Source organism: Centroberyx gerrardi, chromosome 7, assembly GCF_048128805.1.
Source record: "Centroberyx gerrardi isolate f3 chromosome 7, fCenGer3.hap1.cur.20231027, whole genome shotgun sequence".
NCBI lineage: Eukaryota > Metazoa > Chordata > Actinopteri > Beryciformes > Berycidae > Centroberyx > Centroberyx gerrardi.
In genome coordinates, this window is record NC_136003.1 from 18,482,828 (window position 1) to 18,500,839 (window position 18,012).

The 18,012-nt window shown below is 48.0% G+C and overlaps 1 protein-coding gene across 1 annotated transcript in view; it reads right to left on the reverse strand.

Moving 5' to 3' along the window:
• coro7 (coronin 7) overlaps positions 1 to 18,012 on the reverse strand; it is a 115,396-nt gene that overhangs the window by 66,894 nt on the left and 30,490 nt on the right. The window contains exons 8-9 of the mRNA XM_071908427.2: positions 15,160 to 15,243; positions 14,803 to 14,885 (exon numbers count right to left, since the gene is read on the reverse strand). Of these exons, the coding sequence (XP_071764528.2) occupies positions 14,803 to 14,885; positions 15,160 to 15,243 (167 nt within the window). The remainder of the gene's footprint in view (positions 1 to 14,802; positions 14,886 to 15,159; positions 15,244 to 18,012) is intronic.

The window sequence follows — 18,012 nt, forward strand, 5'->3', positions numbered from 1 at the left end:
CATCTCAGAGCTGGATCAGTGGAGGGAACATACATACACACACACACACACACACACACACACACACACACACACACACACACACACACACACACACACACACACACACACACACACACACACACCCTTGCACTCCAAATAAGGGTAAAAGGAGGGGTCTATGGTTGTTCTATGTTGTAAAAGGTAATGTAGTATTAAGTTCAGGCCAAGCAGGCAGCTGCTCAGTTGGAGAGACCCAGCATTCTATTAAGACAGTATTTCCTGGACATTAATTTAGCTGCGGTGGCTCCACCAGCTGCATAATTGCCCCCACAGCTAAAAAAAATGGAAATACAGTGTAAATTCATCGTCTGGCCTCACTGCTTTGCCTACCCAAAAAAACCAGAACAATTACAACTGTAATTACAGCATTTACATCATGATATAAATATCCAAATAAGAGCCATTCCTAATCTGTAACCCCTACTGGAACTGATCCTGGAATGGGGCTGGGTGTGAATTTGGGTTTCAGAACCAAAATTACTACCCCAAATCCCCTACATCTACAACAAAATCTACAGGAAATACTGATTAAGACAAGAAAACAATCTCTCATGTGCTCATGCGTTACCCCTTTCAACAGGAGGCAAACCAGCCGGTCAACATGGGGGCTGGCTGCGATGTCATGGAAACTATCTTCCTCTCTTTCCTCTCTCTCTCTCTCTCTCTCTCCAGTTCCCTTTTCTTTCCCCCATTTCTCATCTTCACAGAGGAACGGCAACGTGTTTAAGTCGCACCCCGCACCACAAACACAACAGCAGAAGCATAACGTCCATAACTTACAGAGCATCGCGCCGACAGGGAGCGAGCCAGCTAAGGTCGCGGGGTCAAGCATTCCGGCCTCTGATACATCCCCCCTTAAGACACCAGCAGACATTCATCACTCACTGCTGTGTACACATCCTGCGCGGACTTTCAAACTCTCCTTGCATCATGCCAGCGCTGTGTATACACATCTGCAGATTCCACAGCCTGGGACAGTGTCGGCGGCTGCATCTGTCTTTGCTTGGAACTCCTGTGCAATCTCAAACTGAGCCGAGCTAAGCTTTAATGTGGGTGGGCATATTATGGGTACGGCCAAGTAAAGTGAAAGAAAAATTCCGCTTGAATTGTTGGCTCCGGTCTAGCAACGGCAGCGCGAATAGGAATGTCTGACATTGTGGAAATAAAATAACATCAGATATTCAGACGTGAAGCAATGTACAGGTTGGCGCTGTAGTGTGGAATACATCATTCAGACATGTCGTGCTTTAAAGTGGTTCTAGAAGATTGGTGTGTGTGTGTGTGTGTGTGTGTGTGTGTACTGAGTGGAGGGTGGCGACAGGCACGGATTATGAGCTTGTAATCCTTTTCATCACAATAGCAGCTCATGGTGTCTGTGTGTTAGACAGCTTAATTTACCTACATCTCTTACAGGACGGAGACCCATCCACACATTTAAAATGGATTAGATGCTATGTATGTATTGTAAGCTATCAGACATATTGTTTTCATAGATAGAAATAACAACCGTAATGTCACACTTAATTGTTCCTTTCATGACACTGGCAAGTACGATTTAAGGGGCTGATCTGTTAGTTAAGTTAGTTAACCTGTGTGTGTGTGTGTGTGTGTGTGTGTGTGTCTGTACTTCCAGACAACACTTGGAGTGTGCCGTCCCGCAGTGTTCCGGCACAAGGATTGACTTCAGTAATCCACATCAGTCAGACTAATTCCATTTCCCCCAAACAGACATCCACATCCCACCCAAACACACACGCGCACACTGGGCAGAAACATAATGGCTGTCTGAAACATCCTGCCGCCGCAGGGCCGATTCCACCTGACCTTTGACCCCAGGCTGTGGACTCTGACCCCGCAGGAATGGGCCGTCAACCCCCGGCCAACAAACATCTGTTTATTCCTCCCTGCTCATTACACTCAGAGGGAGGGGTGTTTCAGAACTAGCCATTACACACAAACACACACACACACACACACACACACAGTGTTGATCCTCTAATCCTGGCCATAGGGAGGGTCTGGACAGTCACAAGTGTCTGGGTGCTGATTAGCAGTGAGCTGGTGAATGAGTGGCAGAGCAGGAAAAGGCTGATTTTTACAGGCTGTCGTCTGGTTAATTAGGGGCCAGTTTACACGTCCCAACCAGTCAGGGCCAAACAGAGAGACGGGCACACAGACGTCCTTTTATAGATCTGAAGGGCAAGGAAATGGAGTTACAGGCCTGTATATTTGTCTTGGTGGTATATTTTGACAAGATGTAGTAAGCTTGTGTAAGCCTCTAGTAACTCTCCGCTGACTCTCCGCTGTGTTTGAAATGAGCAGTACTTAACATCTGGGTACTGAAGTTGTTCTAAGTAGAACATAAAGCTACACATTGTTAAGTACGGCCTAAGCTCTATGCAGAGCCGCAGCCACAGCCTCCCTCTGTCCGGTCCAGTGGCGATGACTGATGCCAAAGGCCACATCCACCCCACGACTGTCCAGGGCTTGGCCAGGGTCGGAGAGGGCATTGCCTGGTGTGAGAGGGTGGTGTCCCACGGGCGCCCGGGCTGGGTGGTGCTACGGTCACCATCGCACAGCCAGAAACTAGTCTTAGTATCACCGCACAAGACAAACATCAACAGGGACACCCGCTGGGCAGGCTGACGCCGCGTGCCTGCGTGGGTGCCTGCCAGCCCGGGCTGTGGCCTGGGGGTGTGGGCAGGCCGGCCGAGCGCCAGGGCCGGCACCCCAAGTTGCTGGGTTCATCCCAGTGGAAAGTCTGCATCAGCCTGCACAGAGCCCACTGCGGCTGGGGGAAGGTAGCGATCCACCAGGTCCCCCCCCCCCCCCCACTAATCTAGCCATCACTTCCACAACGACCACAAGCTAAATGTATCCTCCATGCACAGCACAAAATAGCATAACTGTGGGGAAGGAGAGAAAAGAAGGAGAGGAGGGAGGGGGGGCGATATAAAGAGAAGTAGAGGGTTGAGATAGAGGAAAGAGAAATGATGGATGGAGAAAATGGGAATGGAGTTGTTACGGTATGACAAGGGGGGAATAAAGCAAAAGAGTGAAGAAAGAGAGCGAGAAAAAGAAGAAGACAGTAAAATAGAAAGAGAGGAAGAGAGGAGAAGAGAGAGGAGGGGGGGTCTAAAATAAAGATGGATGGAGCGCTCCGTAACAACAGACAGAGACACAGCGGACAGAGATGGAGAGAGGAGAGAGAGGGGGGGGGGTCTCTCCAGCTCAACCACCACATATTTTCCCTCGTGAGGGATATAATTTACACAAACCCACGAAAGGTCAGGAGCAGAACACCCGGTGCCAACTCCATCTCAGCAGCCAACACATTCTTTTCTTTTTCTCTCTTTCTGTCTGTCTCTCTCTTTCTTTCTGTCCCTCTCTTTGTGTCAGTGTCTCTCACTCTCTCTCTCTCTCTCTCTCTCTCCTCTCTCAAGCCTCTCCTCCCTTCCATAGGGTAGCTATCTATTTATATGGGACTTATTCCAACAGTCGTGGTTTTTAGGTTGGGAGATGCTCGTGTGCGTTCGCGTGTGTTATTCGAAGGCCCCATGTCTTTTAACAGCCTCTGTTTTTGCCACGTGTGGTTGGCAGGCAGTGGGGTTCCACTCCACTTCCAACATCTTTCTTCCCCTCCTTCATCAGGGCCAAACTAGGGGGGGAAGAAGAGATGAGGGAGAGAGAGAGAGAAAACAAAAAAAAGAGTAAAATAGCAAAGGTGGAATGAGCATGGCATTGCATGCAAGGCAGGGTAAAGAAGGAGGGATAAATTTAGAGAGAAAAAGTCCCTGTGTTGAAGAGAGGACAGAATTGTGTGTGTGTGTGTGTGTGTCCATGCTGGTTCATTAAATGGCCTTGGCTGAGCAATAGTGCCAGTGTTAACCTACCGGAGACCTGCAGACGCACACTACCCCAGAATAAACAAAGATGACTGTGACTGTACTGTACTGGGCCTTTGAAGCCAACACTGAACAGAGCAGCAGAGTGTCATTTCTGAAAGCGCCCCAGTGGCCAGTGACCTAAGACAGGTCAGACGTACGCCACAGTGTTCAAAGTGTAAAGACGTCTGTGGACAGAAGACCAGCGCGGAGTGTGGGCTCAAGCAGAAACATTTCTAAGACCAGAATGAGTTGTGTGTTTATGCAGTGGAGGGAGTTTGTACAGCGGACCGGCCAGGCCAGCTGTGGGTCCCCCCTCAGCCTCACAGTAGCAGTGGAGCATGGATGGACCATGATGGCTGGGATGTGGGGAGAGGGAGAGGAGGGGGGGGGGGGGGGGGGGGGGGACTGCAGAGGGAAAGAGGAGGAAGAAAGGAGTCATGGCAGATGAGCAGGACACAAAGTTTTTCTCTTTTTTTAAAGTTATAAAAACACAGCCCACCTCTGCGTGTGCATGCTTAAATGTGTGCGTATACATCCTTATCGTCATCCGTCCATCAAGTCTGTGTTTGTATTCAGCCCAGTGCTAATGAAAGGCCTGCTCCCCCAGAACAGCATCCAGGCGGGTCAGCGTGAAAGGCCCAGCAGCACCCCAGCTTTGTCCCTTTGGCCTCTGAAGAACAACTGGCCCCTCAAATATTTTCCTGCAGCAGGGCCTCTTCTCTTTCTCCAAGCTGGTCTTTTGGTCAAATATGTTTGTCTAAGGTGCTTTGTGAAGGAGTTGGGCTTTCAACCTCACTCCAAGACCCTCCGTGCTCCGATCCACACAGCTGGGATATAAAGAAAACCATTGGCACAGAAAAAAGACTACAGTAAACATGTAGGTACAGAACTGGGTACGACAGCAGCTTGACAGTGTCTGTATTTTTCAGTGACAAAATACCTATGACAAAAAGATCGCTGCTAGAAGTGGCAAGCCACACAAAAACGGGAAGAAAATCAAGAAACCAGAGAAAACGACCCAAGAGAGGCACATTTTCACTGAGAGATGAGAGATATACAGAGAGAGAGAGAGAGAGAGAGAGAGAAAGGAGGAGGGAGAGTGGAGTTCATATTTTTTGGTTGGATGGGTGCTATCTTGTTAAAATATCTTGTCTATGGGCAGCTACTGGATGCATGGGTAAAGAAAGACACCGTTTCCATGGATGGTTAAGTCTATGTCATTCCACCTATCAAATCCTGTTGAGTGATGATGAATGCTGTTTGGCGATGGTCTGTGTGTGCTGAAAAAGTCACAGAAATGGCAGACTGGTCCAGACATGTATGTGTGTATGTGTGTGTGTGTGTGTGTGTGTCAGAGTGACCTACCCAGCTAGCCTTTAGGAATGTGGCCTCTCCAGCTCATGGTTGGCCTACTGTGTTAGAGACACCTGTGCCCCATGTGCCCTCCACACACACACACGCACACATACACACACACACACACATCACACTGCCCCTACACTGCGGTTAATGGCATTGTAAGTTTGGACTGAAATCTCTCATGCCCTGTGTCCCCACACACACTTTAATGGGTGATGCACTGGAAGAGCAACCACAGTTAGGAGACATTAGCGATGGGAGGTATGGGTGAGAAACTCTATAGGCTTTATGGGAGACCACCTCACCCCACCCTACCCCCTTCACAATCATCCATGTAGGTCTGATTGCCTGCACCCATGCTTGCAGCCACACTGGTGGGTCTATTTTTACCCTGTAACACAACAAAGAGGGAAAGCACCAGCGTTTATTTGCGCTATAAACGGCTGCTAATTCAAAATGGCAGATTAACACACTAAATGACTAAATGTTACATTTGAAACATTTTCCTTCTCTGAGTCAACAATCATTATCACTACATACATCATTATGTCTGCTTTCCTTGTCATCTTTTGTGCCTGAAGGAAAAAAACATTTGACAAAAGATGGCCAAGGCACCATGGAGGTCTTACACTCACAACTCCTTTACAAGACTTCACCTCCCACTTGTCCCCCCACTCTTCAGTCCCTTGCCCCCCAGCCTAGCACAAAGCGCCCATACAATAGCTGGCTGACTAATTGACCTTGCTGAAATAATGTTAGCTGGCTTCATACAGAGGACCTTCAGTCCATGTAAGACCAGGAAAGCCCAAAGGAGCTCCTTGAAGAGCACGCAGACTAAAGACCGACTGGTGTTCCCCCTGAGGGTCCTCCACCTTTTCTTCTCTTCTCCCCCTCTAACTTTCTTTCTCTTCACACAATGGGGAAATTATTTCCTGCCCACCACCACCTCCCCAACGCTCCCGCCAATTACATTTTGATGAAGTTTTTAATCTGGTTAAAGCCAAGTGCACATGTGTGGACACACACACACACACACACACACACACACTCACACAACCCTGTGCAGAACAACAGGGAGACCATGCAGGTGCAGAACAGCTTTTGTTGTCATAACATTTCCATGGAGACGAGCTCAGCCTGACAGGCAGTGATGTTGTTCAGTCCGTTCCCCCCTCTCTGCCTCTCTATTCTCCTACCACTCAGCCACATGTGCACAAACACACACACACACACACACACACACACACACGTCTGGCCCACCTGTGTGTCTCAACCTCTGGTGCATCAACACAATGACAACACAGTGAGGCATTAGAGCATCCAGTCAAATGACCGGTTATGTAGTAAAAACACACACCCACACACACAGACGGTGAGCAGCGGCATGCCTCAGCACTTTTCCCATTAAACTAAGCGTGGCATATTACTCCTGCCTCACTGACGCTGACATGTTTCCACAGTGTGGGCAGACAAATAGGGCCCACATGAGAAGTGACATCAGCCAAGAGCACATGTGGCCCACCTGCCACCGGCCAATCACGGCGCGTCGTTAATGAAGAATTTCCTTCAGTTTCCTAGAGTTTCCTTGCGAAGCGGTGAGCCTGCCAATGATGGGCCCAGGATCACTGGTTTCTATCATGGAAACATGATCATAAAAGAGAAAACAATGACCAGACAATCCACCTTGCCTGCTCTCTCTATTAAATGATAGGAAAAGTCTGCTCAGTCAAACCCACTTAAAAAAAGGAGGAAAGTTGGGCTGGATTTGCTATTGTGCCAGATGTGGATGAGTGCTGCACTGACATTACACAGACCATTTACACAGGAGAAAAGCCACTGGCCCAGACATTGTGAGCTTAGCTATGGCATCACTATTGGCAATCTGCGATCCAGGGTTTGAGCTTCAACTGCTTTAGATCAAATGGCCCTTCAAGTTGACGAATCAGCGGAGGTTAGGAACTACCACAAATTTTATCTAGGTTTTATCTTGGGCTGTGTAATTTAAGAGGCTCCATCCATCTCTGTCTCTCCCGTGTGTCTGTGCATATGAATTATGTGGGCATGTGCAAGTCCGGCTTGTCTGTGTGCATCGATATCCGTGTCTCTCTCACTCTCCCTCCGCACCTCCATTACTGTTTGCAAGCCTATGAGGTGCACAGTGACAGGCTGCCAATCTGCAGCAGGCAGAGAGGCGGCGGTGGGGGCCAGGCTGCAGGGTTGGGGTGGGTGGGGGTGCAGGGCAGAGGAAACCATCTACTAATGGGAAACACACGTCCCTCCATCACTCAGTCTTTCTTTCTACCACTGCAGAGAAAAGTGGCAGCCATCCAAGAGGTGACTAGCGTCCAAAAGAGAGGCATGATTTAAAAACAGGAGCTCTTGCCGCGCCATGGTTCCTGGCTCTTTCAAAAGGGACAATCATGACTCTTAAAAATACACAGATGCTATGAGGGTTGGGGAGGGAGACAGGGGAAAAAGAGGGTAGGTACAAAGACATAAAATAGAAAGTGAGAGGGAAAGGATGGTAGACAAACGGAATAAGAAGGTATACAGTAAAGGAGATTTCAAGCAAAAAGATGAAATGCAGAGAAAGGAAAACTAGGAAAGAGGTGTATGAGAAACTAAGGGCAATCAAGAAAAAAATGGGACAGTGAGGCAACCTTGCGCCAATTTTCACACAAGCTGCTGCTTGTTTGGAAGGTCTCCTTGAACCTGCCATTGGGGCTCCTCCACACATAGTATCCCCTTGCACTGATACTTAATAGCAGTGTGTTTATTCATCTCCTAGCATTGCATCCATGTGTTGCGAATAATGGCCAGTGCTGTTTCCACTTTAGCCCTGCGTCCTCTGCCAACCCAGCCTTCCTCACATCTCCATCTGAGGCTCAGCTACTGGATATCTACCCCGCAGAGCAGGGAGAAGAGTGCTGAAACAGACTTGGGATGGTGCAAAGTAGTGTGAAGGTTTTTGGTAGGGCAAAGATCCCGAATGTTATTGCCAGTGCATTTTAATAAAAGGGGGGAAAAAGGACATTCTTCCAGATGTTAGAGAAAAGCGATATCTGCAGCTGCAAGTGCAACCGGTTCCCGCTGCTCTCTTTCTAAAGAATGGAAAGTGAAGTCTGACACCGTCTCAAAACTGAGACAGACTGGAGAGAGGTTCCAGAAAAAGCCTTCCAGTTTTGAGTCATTTGAGCAATTACCTTAACAGCATTAAGACGTTTTAAACTGCCACGTAAGGCAGAGTAGCAGAACCTTGACAAATCGGCTCCAGTGCAGTCTGCATGAAATCATAATCCAAACCATAAAAGAAAATATAGTAAAGGTAAATGGAAGAAGAGGAGGAGGGGAAAGGAGAGGTAGCTGGAGGAGGAAGGGAGCAACGGTTTCTATTTTTCCTTCTGTGGGGAGTTCACACAAAAGGGTCCTTCTGATCCCCGGAGTGCTGTGCAAATACCTGTGGGATGAAATCAAAACCCTCTGTGAATTATATTAAATATTCCCTGCCAGCCGCTCCGCATACTTCCACGTGTTTTTACCAGTGCTGGAAGGCTCCATTAGGCTTTGCTCTAAAAAAGCCACTTAATTGGAATCCCAGACGCCAGCACCTTCAAACGCTCTGCTCTTTCTCTCCGTTTCTGCTGTGTAGGAAGGAGAGAGCGGAGGAGGAGTGAGAATCAGACGACAGAACGTCACAGAGAGAGAGAGAAAGAGGTGGCCAGGTAAGGATAAAGAGAGGGTTCATTGAAGGATATTCAAACAGCTTAGTTGAGCCAGGAATAATAAACCTTTTGCTCTTTGAGTTGATCACATGGGGTGAAATGGGAACGGAGGACCACTGCAAGGGGGCGTTAGGGAGTGAAAAGGAGGTTGGGGTCGGCACACGAGTTTCCACCAAAAGCCCACAAAAGCCCACAGTGAGACGATGTCTTTAAAAAATGAGGGGATTTCAGACCTCCCTCCTCCCTCTTCGTCCTCCGTTCCTGGCCTAACTCCCCCCTCCACTGAATCGCAAGCTGAAACCCCAAATGACTAACAGATTCCAGACACCGCGTTTCAACTGTCAAAACGCAGGGTTCAGGTTCTCTGACAGAGCGCGTGCGGTCACATCTCCCCCTTCACCCCGACCCTCCCCCACCCAAGCCCTACTGGGGGGGGGGGGGGGGGGCTGGGCCGTCAACTTGACCCAGAGGATCACCTGACCATGGCCTTGGCTCTAAAGTGGAGAGTCTCCATCCACCTTAAACATTTTCTGAGCCGAACAACAAAAGTCCACTTGCTCTCCGAAACTCTGAGAAAGGAGCAAGGTCAAATTGGCGTTCAAACCAACACACACAGAACTTCTTTCTGTGGCGTTTTCTGGCCTGGTTTGGTTAGCGGTGCTGCAGCTGCACCTAATCCCCACAGGAAAGCCTTCATCTGGGATTGATTTTGAGCGCCTGGGCCGGGATGGGAGAAAGGGGGGACTGTTCTGTGAAGGCTGGTTCCTTTCTGGGGCACAGGCCTCTCCTCCCCAATCCAGCTGATTAAAGGGAGTTTGGATCCATTACACCGGATGACTGGGCCCTGCTCTCAGGCACGACCCCGGTACACAAACACACGGAGAGAGATTGGGGAGAGTCAATAGGGGTTGTGCGTCTGAGTGCCACACCTGGGGCACTCCCACCCACGCCAACTTCACCCTCATCCATCCACCACAATAACCCCCTTCCCCCCCCCCACCCCCACCCCACAGCTAACAACGCAGTCTGTCAGCAGTGCTTCCCTCAGAGGGCGCGTTCTTTGTATAACCCGTGACTGGGTTGGGAAAACAGTGGGGTCGGCTCTCCGGGGACGGGCCTCTGTCCACTCCAATCGGCAGGCTGGATACTGGCGGGCAACTGGGTCACAGTGATCCGTTTTCATCAGCCTCACCTCCGAAAAAAGACAGAGCAGCCCCGAGGTTTGCCATGATGAGATGTAATGGAAGATGCGGTGTGTGTGTGTGTGTGTTCATGTGAATAATGTGTGTGAGTACTTGAATGGGTTCATGTATTTGAGGAGAAGAACATTGGTAGTGACTGGGGGAAATTAAAGGGGTAAAACCCTAAACTCTCCCCGACTTTATAGTTTCGTCACGCTGAATCCCAACCAAATGACCCTCTCAGAATTCCCTGTCAGCTCTATGCCGAGTTTACAAGCTACTATGCAAGCATGCATCAACAGGATGACCCTATAGGTTATGTGTGTGTGTGTGTGTGTGTGTGTGTGTAACGGTAAAGTGGGGGAGTCTGGATAATCATCATGACGTCTCCTGCATTTACACGGCAAGCTGGTTGCAATCGGGCCCAGTTGTAAAGTTCACTGATTGCAGCTGGCTTAGAGGCCCTATTAAACTCATTATTATAATTTAGGTTTATAGAGGGAAGAGTATGAGGGAGAGAGCAACACAGAGAGATCCATGTTGTTCTCCGGTGTCCAGATCTGCAGCCTGTATGGAAAACGGGCTTGCAGTAATAGCTACCTGCACACAGTTAAAACACTCCTCTCAAACTCATCCCCCCTCCATGCCATGATTCTGCAGTCTCCATTTCAACCCCAAACGAAAAATAAACATTTCCCCTCTATTATTCTCCGTCCAAATTATATTCCACCCACAACCCCATTTTACTGGCGCATGCTCCGGGCCTCCTTTCGTTGTGACACTCCAAAGAAAACAGTCCTACTGAATGCTGTTGACGTAGCATAGCTAACCTGATACAAGCCAGCTCGCTGCTCCAATTACACACCATGTTTACCACAGCCCTTTTAATTAAAAGCAGACCAGAAAAAAAGAACAAATCCATCTTTATATGCACCTCAGGCCTCAAATGACAGGGAGTGAATGCCCCACTACGGATGTTTGACTTTGAGTTTCCTCAGTCGCTCTCGTTCAATAGTACCGTTCAATCTATCAAGTGCAGAGAATAGGGAAGACGAATTCCCCTATGATTATTTCTGAATGCATGTGTCTGTCTTTCAGAGAGCCACTTTGTCATAAACAAGAGATATGCACTGAGGCAATGCTGCTTTAATAGGAAATTCTCCACAGAAAACCCACCATGATAACAAACCAGAGACAAAGAGCAAGAGCCCTGAAGGCCAAAGGGAACATGAGGACATGCTGCTGCCTAAGGGAACAAGCTGAATGATAATATAGTGCTACTGTCTAACAAACTACACACAGAGTGAAATATTGAATGAAGAGTGACTTGTTTTAGTGGATGGAGGCCCAAGTCTACAGACACAAGCCTCCATCCCCCAGCTCTATTATAGGATATTGCTAAAAAAAGATAAGAATGACTAAACAACCGGCAGCAGTGAGTGTTTTTGACCTTGCCCATGCCATGCACTTTGAACAAAAACAAACCTAGCGTCAGATTGCCATTTCTGTTATCTGCGTTTGCTGATTGCAGAGTACGTCTAGAAGCTATTTAGCTTAATAAAGCGTTTGGCCAGCCCATGGATGGATATGATTGGGAAGTAGCGATTACATTTTCCCCCCAATTTAACTCCTGAAGCCTGGTTAGTTCTGGACAGTGTTCTGGATGTGTCCCAGTGTGGAGATTAACAGAGAGGAATGGAGCCTGGGCCTGTAGCAGCAGCTCAGGTCCAGAGCACAGACAGGGCCTTGGGTATGGGGCGAAGGATAGAAGGAACAAGGATGGAGGAGGGGGTGGATGGGGGATAAGGACAAAAGAGGAAGTGTGGGGGGAGAGGAATGGGGCGATGGTAAGGATGTATTTGTTTGGGAAGAAAAATAATGTATCTGATATACATGCTTATGAAGATTTTCTTCAGTGACAAAGTGAGAAGTGCATATCTCTTTGGAAGGAACCCTACTTCACTTCACTACTTTAGTGTTAGCTAACATAAAGCCTTATCATAGCGCTTTTGAACCCAATCATAAATTTGAAAATGCACTTATATACTGTAACTTTATAGAGGTGCACCCCCCCTCCCCCACCCCAAGGTCTAGTATAGATGTCAATATTATAAAAAAAAAACAAAAAAACAGTGACTATACCAAAATCTCATTGTTTTTGCTTTGATTTTATCAGTACATTATCAGCAAAATATAGAAACACCAAAACAATATACTAGTGAATTTTAACATCAGTCCATTATATTCTTGAACCGAGACATTTTTCGTGCCCAAGAGGAACAAGGAAAAACAGAAAAGAAATGAGTGGGTAGAAAGAAAAAGGAAGCCAATATTGGGGCAGAGAGGAGGAGAGGTGGTGGGGTGAGGAGGGAGAGAGGAGGAAGGGAAAAGGGAGAAGGGAGAAGGGAGAAGGGATGGCGGTAAAGGGCAAGGCCTCATCGGTCATTTGATTGCCTATCTGTTTTATATCAGCGCTGGTCTGCAGCCGTCTGGAGGGGAGGTGTCCTTGGGAATGATAGCACTCTGACACACCATCCCAGCATATGATAGTCATCTAGGACAATCACTCACATCACTCCCATTCAGTCTACAAATGGGAACACAATGATTGTTCAGGGCGATTGAAGTGATTTAATACAGGACTTATTGCAGTTGACCCACGGTTCAGCACACGCCCCTGCAATTATGCCCATTGGAAAATCGCAGTCTTTAAAATCAACGAGTATCAAAATACAGGGGATTGAAGGGCTGGGCTAGAATGGAAAGCTAGTCCTTCAGTATTATTTTTTAATGAAACTGGTTTACTAAATCCAAAGAATATGTCATCTCTTCTGCCGATGTGAGAACGTGCGGACAGAGACGCGTAGAGAACCAGACGGTGGCTGAGTAACAGGAATGTATAACAGCTTGTCACCAGATGAGCAGGACAGTTCGGCGGAGATCCTCACACTGCTGGTACATTCTCTTCTAGTTGCGCCATCATCACACCCGCAACACAGCAGCTACAGACTCTACAGAGTAAACTTCAACATTCCTCTGTCTACAAGCAGAGACACCAGGGAGACACACTTTGCAATAAATTAACTAATTAACACTGTTTTCGGTGGTTTTTAGCAGACACCAAATTCCTGATGTGTTCGTGAGATGTATGAGATGGTTGTGGGGATTGTTGAAAATACACTATATGTTTTTATAGGAAAAAAATTCTTCTGCGGCGTCAGATATCCTTCATTTCCATGAAAAGTATGCTGGCACCAAACAAGGCGATGGATTCCAAAGAGGCACTCAGACAGGCAACTATCTGTCTCGCTCAAATGAAAGAGGAAGCGGAGGAAATGGAGATGAGTGGCAGAAGGAAGAGGGGGAGGGCGAGGGCGAGGGCGAGGGCGAGTGGAGGTTGTTATTTAGGACCCCGCTGTGTCAACTCCTAAACGTCTCTCTCACACACACACACACAGATTCAAGAGAGAAGGGACACACAATGGCATTCCTCGGAGAGTGCTTCTCGGTGGTAGTCTTGGGCTAGTAAAATCCGGTCTCGCTACTTACATGAATTTACAGCATTCACTGTAAATGAGTACATCTTCACAGCTTTCCTAACGCAACACCGCAACCACACACACACACACACACACACACACACACACTCACATACAGATATGTGTATACTTAATTTGGGCACAAGGCAGTCCCAATCGTTTGTGCCAAAGAACAGAGGTGATGTCTATGCTGCCATAGCAGTACCACAGAGCAGTAACATAAACACACAAATCTCTCTCTCTCTCTCTCTCTCTCTCTCTCTCTCTGTGCTGCTACCTCTCTGCCTTTTTACAGTAATCCACCACAGCATGCTGCCTGGCCCGGCGAAGTTTGGCCTGCTCTAGTCTGGAATGACTTGGCCCGCCAGCCTGTTTATAATAGCGCTGAAATGCATGGGCTGGATCTGACAAAGAAAACCCTCACCCCCGCCCCCTCCCACTCCCTTCCTCCCTCCATCCTTCCATCCCCGTCCTCTCTGGAGCCCGGCCACGCTCCCGCTCTCCTCCGGTCCTCGGCAGCCGCGTTTGGAAAAATAAACGGAAGGAGCGAGGGACTGGAGGAGGAGGAGGTCAGGAGTAGAAACGACAGGCGCTGACTGAGCGAGGGGGAAAGTGTGAGTGTGTCTGCTGCTGTTGCCTGACCCTTCACCCTGGTTATGGACAGAGGGATGCAGAGCGCACACACACACACACAGATACACACTCTTTCCCCTGCTTAGACAGGACAGTGGATAGGAGTCTCTCTGTGTGGCTCTGACCCAGGAAACGGCAGGAATGTGGAGGGACAGTGTCAGAGCTCTGGGAGGTCCGGCCAGCGCCGCAGCAGAGGGGAAGCCTCACAGTGTGCGGAGGCCCTTCATATATCATTCAGCACGCGCAAACGCCACACACACATATATTGTACGCTGAACATGCCAAAGAACACACACACACACTGTACTGTAACACATGACACGCTCTCTCTTTCTCTCTCTCTCTCTCACTGGCAGACACACAAGTGCAATAATGTCAGTGTGATGACTGTGCAGGTCAGTTATGGGGGGCAGTGGTTGCAGACTAATGCAGTACTCACCCGCTGGAAGAGCCAAGTGACACAGAGGCTACAGAGGAGCTCAGCTTCCTGCTGTCCCACAGCCTCACCTCCCGACTGCGCATCTACACACACAATAACACATGATGGTGAGAGTACTGTAAACACGGATGGGTAGAAACAAACACAGTGGGACATGGTTGAGGTACACACACACACATACGTGAACATATGCACATGCATTTGAACATACACACACACTGTACACACACATCTTTTCATATACTGTGAAGCACTTTGTAAACTGTGTTTTAGAAAAGCTGTGCTATATAAATAAAGTATATTATTATTATTATTATTATTATTTCAACAACTACATGTGCATGTGGATTTCCTCACCATATCAAAGCCAGTGGTCAGTAAGTGGTCGTCTTTGGCCCAGAGGATACGTGAGTCCTTGTTGTTCAGAAGACTCTTGGCACTCTGTGGGACAAAGAACACAAAAAAAATCAACTCAAACTCATTCTCGACAGCATCGCACAGAGACAAAAAGAATTATGTCCTATAGAGGATTCTTCAACTCTACGTCTCTGTCATGAACCTTAACCTTAACCATAACCCAGAGTTCCCCCGAAGATAACGAGGGGAGTGAGGAGTGAGTGATTGGCAGGGAGGAGAAAAAGACAGAGAGAGGAAGGAAGAGAGACGGGACTATTCCCAGGTGCCTCTGACAGATCCCCGTGGTTGGACAGAACAGGACTTGTCCCATGAAAGGAGCGCTTGTTATTGTTGATGTAGCAGACAAGGTGACTTCTGCCCCGAGTGAAGTTTAGATTACCAAGCTGTGACATTGTGTATGTGTGTGTGTGTTTATGGCACTGAGGCTGTGTTACACTGTTTCCATGGGGAATATGTGTCAAAACAGCATTGCTGGGTTGATTTGACAGGGGGGTCTCCGACTAAAACTGACACACGTTTTCATGGATAACGGCTAAACACTGTGGTGTGTTGAAATGAGAGAATGTGCATGTTTGTAAAGACAACATGAGATTTAGAGAGGGAACGGTACGTGAATGGAGGGGGGGTTGGGGGTGGGGGGCTGTAATCAAGTATGGCCTGTCAAGACAAGACTGTCAATTGCCAAATATATGTGGTTCTTAAATAACAACGGCTTCACACAGCTTTTCTGAAAAATGTACTACTGCAGGACCCCTTTTAAAGAAAGGAACTCAAGACACAAGCCCCTAACCCTTAAAAGCATGCTACTTAGCCTATCTGTCAGGGCATAACTACTTATAGATCTTAATGTCTCAAAGCCCCAGTCTCAGTGAGGCCCCTGGTATCTGTGTACTCAGTGCTAGAGTTACACTGAGCTTCCACATAAGGCACGGGGGTTAGCGATGGAGTTTCCATGGAACAGGAGCCGTCAGCCCGCTGTGTCTCCCCAAATTACTGTTGTCATTTTTATGGCCCGCCTGTCGCAGTGCCAACCCTCTGAGGAGCGCGACTGGACGGCTGCGTGCAATAAGGCAGAGGGTTTGTTGTAGCTTAACACTCACAACGTCCTGAAAGAGCGTGCCGCCTCATTCTCATGGCAACAACAAACGACCGCTGATGAGAAATTGTAAAAACAAAAAAGGGGAGAGAACTTGAGCTGCCATGTTGCGCTCCTGGACACACCACGCAGTGTAGGTTACAGCTAGAGTAACGGGGCCTCTCGCTGTACAGCCTCCACTGTTGTAGGACCATGTTTGAGTCCCGGAGGCACTTGTCAAATCGGCAACTGAACCTAAAAGGTCTGACAAATAGGGATGAACACAGAACATCAAATCCAGTTAGAGGAGAGTTCTGCACATGTGGGCCCTATCAAGTCTAACTCAAACCCCACTTCCCCTCCTCTCCTCTCTGACGTCTCTCTCGCCACACGCCCAGCCCAGCGGTTTGGGGATCGAGCGCTGAGGGGGTTTGGTTCTTTTTTTTTTTAGCGGTCTCAATCAAACGTTTCATCGCCGGTCGCTCCCCCAAATCCTCTCCATGGCGCTTCCTCCTCTGGTGCATGTGGACAGTAAATGACACACATATGCTCAGAGTCAAAGCAGATGCATGCACACACACACAAAGGATGTTACCCTCCCTACCCAGCCACACACACACAGCAGGTTGAAACATTTATTCGAAGGGGGGCAAAACCCTTCAACCATTTACACAGAAGACGTAAGATGTGGTTGGTTACCAGTTAATTCAGTGTGTAGAAATGACAGATTCTAGTTTGCTCAGGGTGCAGCTAGGAGTTAGGACAGGGAGGAGGCGGAGGATAAGGGTGGTAATTATTAGCACTGGAGCGGATGTTTTATTGATTTCAATGGAATGGAATCCTAAAAAGTCCTCTCCCTCCCCCATGGGCCACAGCACAAGTCACTGTACAAGTTAACAGTAGAGAAACAAAGGGATACAGACTGCTTAATGCACGGCTTAGCCCAAGACATCCTTATAAGCCTCCGCTGGAACCATTTCCGTCAATGGAGCATAAAAAACTATAAATCATAACCGCACATATGAGCGTGTGTGCCTATGGGCCACACTGGAGGTTCCGGCTAAATTTATCACACTCAACTGTGAAGCGACCTGACATTGCTACATATGCTGAGAGCATGTGCCGACATAAATATCACGGTTTTAAAAAGGAAATACTCCGATGTGCACTTCTCTGAGGGATGATATGTCTTTATGTGTGCCATTTTTTTTTGCCTGACACCATCTGTATGTTACACAGATGTCTTCTGGCTCCTGGTGCGCTCCCCGATAGCCATATCCACCAAGGGAGATTAGTGAACCTTCTACTGACCTGGCTCTAAAACAGGTTTCTGAAGTTAACGCTACCAAAGCACAGACAGAGAGTTGATAATAAGTCCTGGGTTGAATAAACACTTAAGTCGTGACTAAAGGTCATTTTTCAGCCTGGAGTCAGACGGAATGCCTTGTACAGGTAAGTGAACTCATATTTGTCAGATGAAAAATAGCCCAGATGTATGGGAGAGATCCAGAGTAAACGAAGACCCCGAAAAGCGATAGATCAGAAAAGAGAGGGGGAAGGAGGAAGGCTAAAGCCAGCGTGGAATAAACAGACATGGAGAGAATTCATTGCCACTAAGCTGTTCATACTTCTCACTGCCACGGCTGGCTGATTTCCTTCCAGGGGCAATACAATGCAGAGCTGCCAGTCTGACCAAACTAGGAAAACTGACGATTTTG